At 35.8% G+C, this 11898-nt stretch overlaps 1 protein-coding gene across 1 annotated transcript; it reads right to left on the bottom strand.

The window, feature by feature from the left end:
• Positions 1 to 6776: 6776 nt before the first annotated feature.
• On the bottom strand, positions 6777 to 8645 carry LOC141601370 (protein FAR1-RELATED SEQUENCE 5-like). The gene is made up of 3 exons (XM_074421647.1): positions 8369 to 8645; positions 7505 to 7754; positions 6777 to 7407 (listed from the first exon to the last, which is right to left on the bottom strand). The coding sequence occupies exons 1-3, from the start codon at positions 8643 to 8645 to the stop codon at positions 6777 to 6779; spliced, it is 1158 nt and encodes a 385-aa protein (XP_074277748.1).
• Between the last annotated feature and the right edge of the window lie 3253 nt (positions 8646 to 11898).

Below are 11898 nucleotides of genomic sequence, written 5' to 3'. Positions count from 1 at the left end.
CTTGTAGTTCAGTAATTCCGTATGTGAACATACCTAACATATACGTGATTCCCAATATTACGTGATTCCCAATATTTCATAACATACAATACTTACACATAATTAAATACATATTTCATAAAATCAAATACTTAGTTTCGCGACATTCCGCGACATTACTCTTCCCCTCTTAAAGGAACTTCGTCCCCGAAGTTCACCACTAATCACTTCCCCAAACCCAACGCTAAAACGTACCACATGACGGTGACATTACTCATAAACTCTTGTAGCCCAACTTGCTTTACGACATTACACTCTTGTGACTTATAAAGACCAAATACTTCAGCAACCAACATATATACTCTTGTAGCGACAATTAACATATAGAATAATTGAGAAAGAACAGGTCTATGCGTAACCTCATTGAAACAATTATCATTGTAACCAAACATATACATACGTATAAAACTTCTTACAGTGACCACGTGATATGAGTAAAGTGTTACCTTCATATAATTTAATGTCTAGGGTATTCCACCCCTAAACAATCTAAGATCCTGGTAACTAACCTGTGTTATACAACAAAACATTCATAAATTTATAGCCTATACCAACAATCACAAATCCATGATACAATCATGATCCATCTGTGGGACGTCATCTTGTATGACATAGTAAAACAAGGAGCTAACAAGCTTTGTCATACAATTATCACGTAACTATGAAATTTTCATAACGAATTTCCAATATACCTCTGAAGTCGCAATAATCGGCCGAGTATGAAAGGCTACTCGGTCGAGTTAGTTCTACTCGGTCGAGTATAGGAATACTCGGCCGAGTAGACTCCACTCGGTCGAGTAGTAATCTATACTCGGTCGAGTTATACCTGCCAGAGAGCGTTTTGTCGATATTACCTAGCTATCACTAACAACCTGCATCAATTCTTCACCATAGTTTAAAACATAACTAATTCCTACATTAAGTGACATTCAACACTTCTCCATACGATAACCAAGTACCGGCCTTATGGCCAAATACAGTCATCCAACAAAAGATACCAAATACCGGTAATAACATCCAAAGAAGAAATAATACTCCAACCAACAAAGTAAATCCATCACAACCAAATAAGTTCGACATCAAAGAAATCAAAGTAAGTAACCTAACGACATACGATCACTAACGAGGACCTTCCTCCATGCCATCATCTCCACCCGCGCCCGAGGTACCTGCACCTGAACTCCCTGCTCCTGGAAATCCTGCTGCTGCTGAGTAGTCCCCTCCTAGCTGACTGCCGGAGTTGGCTCCCCACGGTCCCGCGAGGTAGCTAAACTCAGTCTCCTCTGGAGGTCTCCAGTAACTCGGGTCCACCCCAAAGCTGTGGAACACTCCCGTATCCACTCCCGGTCCTCTCCACCAGACAGGCTGTGCCAACTGAGTCCCGATGTCCTGATTAAGGGTCATCTCATGTAGGTTGCGGAGCACCAAAGTAGAAGAGATCCGCTCGGCCACTCATGAGAGGCCGCATCCTAGGGTCATGCACCGTAGGGTGCAGTGAGTCTTGATAAGGATGGTAAGGGTAGGAGTCGGGGTAGAGTAAGAGGGCTCGGACACAACCGGGTATACCCTAGGCCGCCTAACTCCACGACGCTCCCGGGTGGTGGAGGTGCTCTCTTGTCCCCCTCGGGGACGGTCACGAGCCTCGTAGGTCCAGGAGAATCCGTGGGTCAATCAGGTAGGACTGGGGCTCAGGTCTAGGAATGCCACAAGGCTCCCACTCAGCCAAATGATCAACCACAGAGAGATGAGCTGGGTCCGGAAGCACCATCCACATAGTTCCTCTCACTCTCCAAGCATACGACCCATCATCCATCTTCCTCAACCATCGGTTCTTACGCCAGTACTGGGCGTCCATGGCGGGCACAACCTCTACATACTCATTCCCCTTAGGAGGTGGGGCCTCAAAGTCGGTCAGTCGCTGAGCTAGGCGGGTCACTATGGCCCCGCAGGCAATGAATCGGGTCTCAGACTGTGCCATGCGCTCCAGACTAGAGCACACTATACCAGGAGCACTGTAGTAAAACGGTTTCCGGCGGTGGAGGTTAAGGTAAGAAATAAGGAGCATGACTTCGTGAGAATTGAGCTTGCTCACGTCATCTCTCGAGTACAGCAAACAGGTCATCATCCTTAGAAACATACGAAAGGAAACATGCTGGATATCATTAATCAACATGGCAATGACGCTAGGGGCGGGTCTGCCAGTCAAATACGGAAGGTACTGAGGTGTGCCACTGTTCTTCGCCACGTCACTAAGGTAGTCATCCTCCTCGGCCTCTAAACCCAAATGGTCAGCCAACTCGTCCAGGGTAAGCTCATGATCCTCATTCATGAGACGAAAAGAGACGGTCTTTCCCTTCTTATCATAAACAAAAGAGCTCAAAAACTCTAAGGTTAAGTGAGGGTAGGATTTCTTTCTCAAGTGATACAACCCCTCCATGCCCAAAATCTTGAAAATGTGAACTATGTCCTCCTTAATCCCCAAAGTCTCAAGGATACTAGGGTTAACACAGCGGGTGGGGCGAAAAGGATGACGCATAAGAGCCACGAAAGCCTTACGATGATCGAAGTTAGCAAAAATTACCGATGGATGTGCCTCCACCGGCGGTACAACCGGTCCACTGCTAGATTGCCCATCCTCGAGTTGTACATTCGCGCGAGGTCTCTTGTTGGGTAAACCTCTAATTTTCACCATACTGCAAGAAAATCATTTTTAACAAAGGATTGACACTTGAAAGTTCTTAACACAAAGGACGGACTGTTTTACTTGTATATCGATTTTGGAATGAGCTTTTTAAGATAAACTATCATAAATCACCAACTACCTTACAATTCATATGGTTCCAAGTTTTCAAATTGCTTCAAATCAGAGAATACTCATCAACAATAAGAAGAATTTCGTTTTTGCTAACCCTAGAATTCAGAAATTGAATTTTACCTCATGAAATTAATCAACCAAATTATACACAAGTTCTATATGTAGTCGAATTCGAAAATCGATAAGTTTAAGACTAAATTTCAATTGTTTTTAACAAGAAATCGAATTATAGCATGCTAGTACACAATGTCTTTGGAAACAATTAAGGAAATTGAGTTTAGATCTTACCTTAAACTGGTTTAGGGCAAATAAGAACAAGTGGGACACCAAGATTTCAATCAAAAGCTTGAGAAAGAGAGGATGTGGAGTTTTAGAGAGAAGGAAAGCTAAAGGTGGGAGGCGGAAATAAGAAAGAAAGGCTCGAGAATAGGGTTTTTGTATAACCCGCATATGGCTTCCTACAGCAATACTCGGTCGAGTGTTGGGAATACTCGGCCGAGTGTTCACTACTCGGTCGAGTATTTAGGATACTCGGCCGAGTGTACACTGCTCGGTCGAGTACCTTTCTTACTCGATCGAGTTTTGAAGAACAGAAGCGATTATTACTTTCACATTACGGACACTCGGTTGTTGTAACTTGGTACTCGGCCGAGTATGATCTACTCGGTCGAGTTTTCCGAAAACGAATAATGAGTAGTAACTTTTCATTATTCCTGCAAGATTAAACAATATCGTTCGGAGTTCCGGACATCCGGCTCGTCACTATTAACGTTGATTTCTACCACATAAACACATATCACATAACATCCATCATCGGAACAATCATCATTCCTACCTTTATTCCTCCCTTTCCCCACAAACTATCTTATTCTATCTTTATAGCATACTAACAATCTAACTACAGTACCTGCAAAGTCTAATTCTTATGTCACATCATCTTTATTTCGGCTAAACACCAGACATATCCCATAATCACATTTGCAACGTAGTAATTCAACACACAACACATTCATCGTGAAATAAATTGATTAATTTGTCACCGGTCGTACTTTGCAACAATTCCATGCTCACTCCAACTTTTCCACACATACAACAAAACACACATCATCCTCATAATAAATACACACTACAATTATCATATGGAGACATTTAAAGGTAATCTAAATTGGACCTGTGGGCTTAAAAAAGGCGATGAGAGTTTCAGAAGTAATATAATTATTTTTAATACATAATTCAGTACACATTTGTACATGTTCTAATCCCTTGTTTTCTTTATTTTGCTAGGATGCTCCCCTACTGATTCTGCGGAAGAAATACATTTCATATATGATTTCAACAGAAGGCAATGTATGTTTTGATGCTGTACTAAAGAAGGCAATGGATTTCCGTTCAAACCCACTGCCATGGGAAGAATATGATGATGAAGATGAGGAAGATGCTGAATTGAAGCCGTTAAAACTTTTTTTAGTTTCGTTTGTGACATGTCTGTGAGTAATGTAACATATATTGAGGAAGCTGCGAGTCGTACAACCCGAAGTTTGAAAAAATTTTAATTCAAGAGAGTGTTATATTCCGGAAACAAATTTCAATAAAGTTTATTATGTTCTTGTTGAACAACAATAATGTTTATTGTGCAAAACGTCTTAAAATTATTGTACTGGGAAAACAATTCCAATCAAGTTGATGTTGTCCCTGCTGAACAACAATAATGAACCTTTAATACAAATGTAATATACTTTGGCTATAAGAGTAATGTACTTTGGCTATAAGAGTAATGTACATACAAGCCTTTAAGAATGTTCCTTGCAGAACAACAATAATGAACCTTTAATACAAATGTAATATACGTTGGCTATAAAAGTAATATACTTTGGCTATAAGAGTAATGTACTTTGGCTATAAGAGTAATGTACATACAAGCCTTTAAGAATGTTCCTTGCAGAACAACAATAATGATGCTTTAATAAAAATGTAATATACTTTCCCTATAAGAGTAATGTACTTTGGCAGTATAATCGAATTGTGCATACAAGCCTTTAAGAATGTTCCTTGCAAAACAACAATAATGATGCTTTAATAAAAATGTAGTATACTTTCCCTATAAGAGTAATGTACTTTGGCTATAAGAGTAATGTACATACAAGCATTTAAGAATGTTCCTTGCAGAACAACAATAATGATGCTTTAATAAAAATGTAATATACTTTCCCTATAAGAGTAATGTACTTTGGCAGTATAATCGAATTGTGCATACAAGCCTTTAAGAATGTTCTCGTAGTGTATATTATGGATGTCTATCCTTGAATCAAAAATTTGCACCTTCCACTTCGTTATCAGATTCATCTTCTTCATCGTCGTCCTCCACATCATCAGATTCATCTCCTTCATCGTCGTCATCTTCATGGTAGTATTTGGTGAATATGCATCAAAATGTAAATTAAATATCAGATTTTATAAGGAGAAAATGGCCAAAATGAACAACTAAATTGATAATAGATTTAATGTTAACCAAATATACATTGCTGAAATTCTCATATGTGCCTTTAGAACAACCATAATGTTCATTGTACAAAGAGCTTATGTGCCTCCATATAAGATTGAAGATTTTGGAAGGTAAACACTATGCGCTATGCTTGTATAATTTAATAATTATTTAACATTAATGTAATATGCTTTAACAAGAAACCAAATTATACATACACCTGTCGGATGGTTTGTTTCTTTGCAAGTCCTAGAGTTGTGTCCTTGGCGGCCACATGTTTTGCAGTACCTCTTCTCTTTTCCTCTCTTCTTTAGGGCTTTTAACATTTGTGATTCAATTCTCTTGCCCTTGGTCCTACCCTTGTTTTTAGATTTTTTAGGAACATGAATCACCAACTTCTCAGGTATTTTGCAGCCCACATACTTTTCTATTTCTTTCATCTTGTCTTTCTTCTTTTGCTTTGGTACACTTCATTTACTAATCATATCCAATCTAATATCTCTCACTTTTTCAATCAAAAGCTTCATGTCGTTATCATCACACTCAGCCTCTACGCCGACACAAGAATAAACCTCTTGCCACACTCAAGACTCAAACTTTTTCGGTCGAAAAACTTTTGAGAGACATCTATCAGTTTGCCATCTTTGTCAAAGACAGGCTTACTCATTGCAGCTTTTGTCCATCTTTGCGTTATGTACTGTTCTGGTATTTTTCTGAAAATCTTGGTTGTGTAGAATCCAAAGGCAGTGCCTGCACAACAAGCCCATTCTCTGAAACATAGAACAGGAACAAGTAATCTCCATGTTATCTGGTGTATATGCTACGTTCCATGACTTATTTGGCATCTGCAAGTCTGTTAGAATATATATTTTTGTCTCATCAATCTTCTCCATATCTTTAAAACGGCAATCAGACAAAGCTGCAACCAATTCTGTTTGCAAGTCTTTGAAAATGTTGTGCGAGTACATTTCAGAAGCATGGACTTCAAGGTTTGACTTTGTTTTCCGTGGGATTTCAGAGTGTTTGTTGTCACTGTTCAATTTGGACTGCTTGTGTCTTTCTGCTTCCAAGGCACTCTCATAGCACACCCAAAACACAACAAGGGTCAAATGAGGTGTGAGGAACCTGTCAAAGAAACTGTTTTCACTCTCAGACCTAGAAGTAACCCTCATCAAGCCAGACATTGAAACATCTTTAAAGTAGGTAGGGATCCACTGTTCCCTGAGATCGTACAAATATGAAAACCACTCGTGTTCTACAAGTTTATAATCAGTCATTATCTTCCCCCATTGTTCTTCGAATTCATCAGGCTCAAGTTGGTTGTTCCAAACACACCTATTGAGCCTGGTCTTAAAATCCTCATCTTGAAACAGTTGATAACTGACTTTCTCTCTTAGTTTCTTCATTATGTGCCACATGCACAGTCTGTGTGTTGACTCCTTAAACACTTCCGGGACCACCGACTTCATTGATTTGTCTGATCGCAATTATAATTCTCGGTTGGCACCCGCCCATTGCTTCCAAAAATGTCTTGAACAGCCATGTATAACACTCAATACTTTCATCACCTAACAACCCAGCTCCAAACGTTATGCACCTTTTGTGGTGATCAACTCTTGTGAAAGGCACAAACACCATATCGTACTTGTTTGTTCTATATGTAGCATCTGCTGATAAAACCTCACCGAACAACATGTAGTTCTTTATGCAGATCGGATCTGCCCAAAACACTCCAGCCAGGCACTTGTTTTCATCTACTATAAAATCAAAGTAAAATGAATTGCATGTGTCTTTTCTCCCTATAAGATTTTCAACAAACATTTGTGCATCAAAATTACCAATGTAGGTTTTTATGTCCCTGACAAAGTTTTTGAAATCAACCTCAGTAGCCCTAATGTTGTTGTAACCTCCACACAACTCATTCCAACCTCTATAGGCTTTCACACCACCTAGTTTTAGCACCTTTACCTTTGTGACAAATTGCTTCTGTACCTCTGTCATTTTTCGGTTTCCTTTCAAGAATATTGTAGATTCAGGCGAAGCAAGTGGATGGTTATGCGCTTCATCGAATCTGGTAACAATATAAGTTCCATTTTCTTGGTATTTAAACTGCACTAATGCACGACAGTCAATTCTTGTAATCGGCCTCACACGGCTTATGTCATCACATCGATTCTCGCATCATTCTCGGCGATATCGGTATCGATGTCATCCTCTTCCTTTTCCTACTTTCCTTTACACCTTGCCTATTGCAGACAACATTCCTTAATGCAAAACTGTTTGGTAACTCATTGCCTTTAATCCTTTTTGTTGTTGCAAGTCTTGGCGTAAACCCACAGATTGTACAATATTCTTTGTAGAATAACTCTGCTGATTCTAGCGTTTCGAATACTTGTCCTACTTTAGGCTTCTTTTCCTCTGGACAGAATGAATGTACTGGATTGCATTTAATGTTTCAATTATTGTCCTTGGTGTTTTAAAGCTGTTATTTGTAGAAGAAGACGTAGTTGCATCACTTGTACTCATTGTCTGGTTCAACAGTAGTTAAGTAAGTAAGTATATTAAATATTATTGCATCAATAATGCAGTAACCCAATTCTAATATGCAGTAATCCAATTCTAATATGCTCATTGTCCATTATCATGCCTTTAAAGGAACATTTATTTTAATGATAATGTTTATAGGAAATATTGTTGTCCATTTTGATATAGCATATATATAATGTATTGAATGCTAATGACATTAAACAAAGAAATAGTCATAATATTATTTCATTAATATTAGAAAATATTTACAAAAGCCATTTCAGGCTTTCAAAATGGTAAAGCCTACTAAGGCTTATACTGAAAAAAAAACACAAGATAATACCTAATAACAATAAAAAAAGATAACACAACATATTTCTAAACTAATCTAACGAATGAGTCATAATAACCCTCATCCCCAGACTGTTCCTCAATTTCATATTCTTCTTCTCTTTCCTTTAAAAATCGTCGTTCTTGTCTTTTGTGATGTCTAATTATTTCTGCACGATTAGACATAGTCGTGCAGATGCAGAATCTGTCAAGCATCCGATTATTCTTTACGATAGTTATCACACCATTTTCATTTCCGTGAACCACGCCTCTGTAATAATCCCTCTCCTTTACCTCTGGGTCGTTCCCTATAAGGAACCACTTTGACCAGCCCTTGCACACCATGGCCATGTTTTTCTTTTCTTCCCTCCCAAGTCGCTCAAACAAAATCTGGAGCAAATCCTGAGTAGTAAGCAAATGATGTAAAGGACGACTGGGAGATGGTACATCCATCTCCACAGGAATGTCATCTCCATCAAACCAGTTTGAAGAAAACTGGCTTACTTTCCATTCCCTATAATGGGCCATGAAATTTTGTTTGTAAGCATCATTCTTGTCGGGAACTATCAGGCATTTTGAGTAGTCCATTGTTTTTTTTTTTTAAGAAAATTAAGTACTTTTCTGAAGAGATTAAAAGTTTTGGTTATTGGAAAAGGTAGGATGGAAAACTAGTTGTGTACTCTTGGGTTTATATAGTGGATTAATTGATTATAAGAGATTAAATTCTGTGAACAGTTGTGTCTTTTCAACTGACACAAACATAATCATGGTAATTAATAAATTGGGTGAAGTTATCTATGTTAGTTTAATCTATTGCATAAAACAATATATGCACATTATGAAAATACGTAATGGACATTTGAATTAAACTGAATTCACATTTTTTTCCAAATAATGTTTCATGTTCTTTTTTAAATAATTTAATGTACCTTTAAATATAATATAATGTACATTTTCCAAACAGTGCTTAATAATATTTTAGTTGTACCTAATTATCAGAAAATGGAAATTACGAATATATATAGTTGACAATTTTTTTTATGGAACATGTTTTTTTATAATTAAAATAATGTACATTTAGAAGTAATATTCAAATTAATGTGAATAATTGCGTCTTTTCACCACATAAGCAAGTTCTTTCGTACAAATAAAGGTTCATATATAATGTATTCCTTCGAATGTCCATTATCATGCCTTTAAAGGAACATTTATTTTACTGCTAATGTTCATAGGAAATATTGTTGTCCATTTTGATAGAGCATATATAAAATGTATTGAATTCTAATGACAGTAAACAAACAAATAGACACAATACTATTTCATTAATATTAGTAAAATATTTACAAAAGTCATTTAAGGCTTTCAAAATGATAAAGCCTACTAAGGCTTATACTGAAAAAAAAAAAACACAAGATAATACAAAATAACAATAAAATAGAAAACTAACTTAATATATTTCTAAACCAATCTAACAGTCTGAGTCATAATAACCCTCATCACCAGACTGCTCCTCAATTTCATATTCTTCTCTTCGGTTTCTAAATTGTCGTGCTTGTTGTTTATGATGTCTAATTATTTCTGCACCACTAGATAGAGTCGTGCAAAGGCAGAATCTTTCAAGGAGCCGCGATCCTTTGTGATGTGATTATACCATTTTGTTGTTCCCGAACCACCCCTCGATAATAATCCCTTTCCTTTACCTCTGGCTCCATTCCTATAAGGAACCACTTCGACCAGCCCTTGCACACCATTGCCATGTTTTTCTTTTCCTCCCTCCCAAGTCGCTCAAACAAAATTCGAGCAAAGCACCGAGTAGTAAGGAAATAATGTAAAGGACTACTGGGAGATGGTACATCCATCTCCACAGGAATGTCATCTCCATCAAACCAGTTTGAAGAAAACTGGCTTACTTTCCAATCCCTATAATGGTTCATGAAATTTTGTTTGTGAGCATCATTCTTGTATGCAACTATCGTGCATTTTGAGTAGTCCATTGTTTTTTTTTTAAGAAAATTAAATACTTTTCTAAAGAGATTAAAAGTTTTGGTTATTGGAAAAGGTTTTAGAAATGAAGGTAAGATGGAAAAGTAATTGTGTACTACTTGGTTTATATAGTGGATTAATTCAGTATAAGAGATTAAATTTGGTGAACAGTTGTGTCTTTTCAACTGCCACAAACATAATCATGATAATTAATAAATTGGGAGAAGTTATCTATGTTAGTTAAATGTCTCGCATAAAACAGTATATTCACACTATAAATATACGTAATGGACATTTGAATTAAACTGAAAGCACATTTATTTTCCAAATAATGTTCCATGTTCTTTTTTAAATAATTTAATGTACGTTTAAATATAATATAATGTACATTTTTCAAACAGTGCTTAATGATATTTTAGTTGCACCTAATTATCAGAAAATACAAATTATGAATATACTATAGATAGTGGACAATTTATTTGATGGAACATGTTTTTTTATAATTAATATAATGTACATTTAGAATTAATATTGAAATTAACGTGAATAGTTGTGTCTTTTCACCACTTAAGCAAGTTACAAACCGTCATTTGACATATTGAACAGTTGCAAGACCACTTGCAAAACGTAATAATTACTTGCACATACTTATTATATATAATGCACATTTCACTAAGACTGATTGGACATTTCTTTATGAAACGTGTACAACACAACACAACACATTATTTTTACATGCAAAATTACTTTTCAGTTACTTCAAATTGCACACTTTTCCTTTCTCATTATTTTTAGTACATTTTTTTCTCACCACAAACTACATTTGCATTTATCATCCTTCTAAAACCAAACAAACAAACTATAAACCCTAATTTAACACTTTTCATTATAAAATTAATGTTTTTGTGGTTCTGTACATTACATCTAGTTAACTAAATTTAATCAAATCCGAAATTAAGTTGAATTTAATCAAATTCAACTTTAACATCATCATAAAATCAATTCAACAACGATTCAGAAACGAATTAAATAATATTGAATGAACATACCTCAATATTGACTGTAGAAAACAATAATTCCAGATGAATGACCAAATCAATTCCGATTTTTCTTACAAAGTTTTGATCTTGAAATAACTGAATAGCCGATGAATGCAAAAGTTTGAACAAATTGACTCGATTTGCGCTTGAACACAAAGAATTGATGATGAATAAACGATTTTAGATCACTAAATTTGATATCGAAAGACAAAAATTTACAAATTAAGGAAGGATTAATGGTGAAATCGATTGATTTTGTTTCGTGTGGTTTGATTTTGTTACGTAGGCTTGATATTGCTGACATGTACACTCTTATTTTTTGTTTTCCGTGAAATTTTAAGAGCAGCGCGCGTCTAATCTCAGCCGTGAGTCTTATTTGATGGACGATTGAGAGCTGTTCTCACGGTTCTCACGATAAGCCTCGTTCTCACCGGAACTCTACCCTTATTATTATTATTATTATTATTATTATTATTATTATTATTATTATTATTATTATTATTATTATTATTATTATTATTATTATTATTATTATTATTATTATTATTATTATTATTATTATTATTATTATTATTATTATTATTATTATTATTATTATTATTATTATTATTATTATTATTATTATTATTATTATTATTATTATTATTATTATTATTATTATTATTATTATTATTATTATTATT

Source organism: Silene latifolia, chromosome 9 (genome assembly GCF_048544455.1).
Source record: "Silene latifolia isolate original U9 population chromosome 9, ASM4854445v1, whole genome shotgun sequence".
NCBI lineage: Eukaryota > Viridiplantae > Streptophyta > Magnoliopsida > Caryophyllales > Caryophyllaceae > Silene > Silene latifolia.
This window is presented reverse-complemented; position numbering and strand designations above follow the sequence as displayed.

Bases quoted from the DNA above. Each gene is read 5' to 3' on its own strand.
- LOC141601370 (XM_074421647.1), bottom strand. From the start codon at position 8,645: ATGGATGTACCATCTCCCAGTCGTCCTTTACATCATTTGCTTACTACT. The intron at 7,755-8,368 runs GTGCAGAAATAA...CATTCTGTCCAG, and splicing joins CTGCACGACTATGTCTAATC to AGGAAAAGAAGCCTAAAGTA. The intron at 7,408-7,504 runs GTGATGACATAA...TATTGTTACCAG, and splicing joins AGAATGATGCGAGAATCGAT to ATTCGATGAAGCGCATAACC.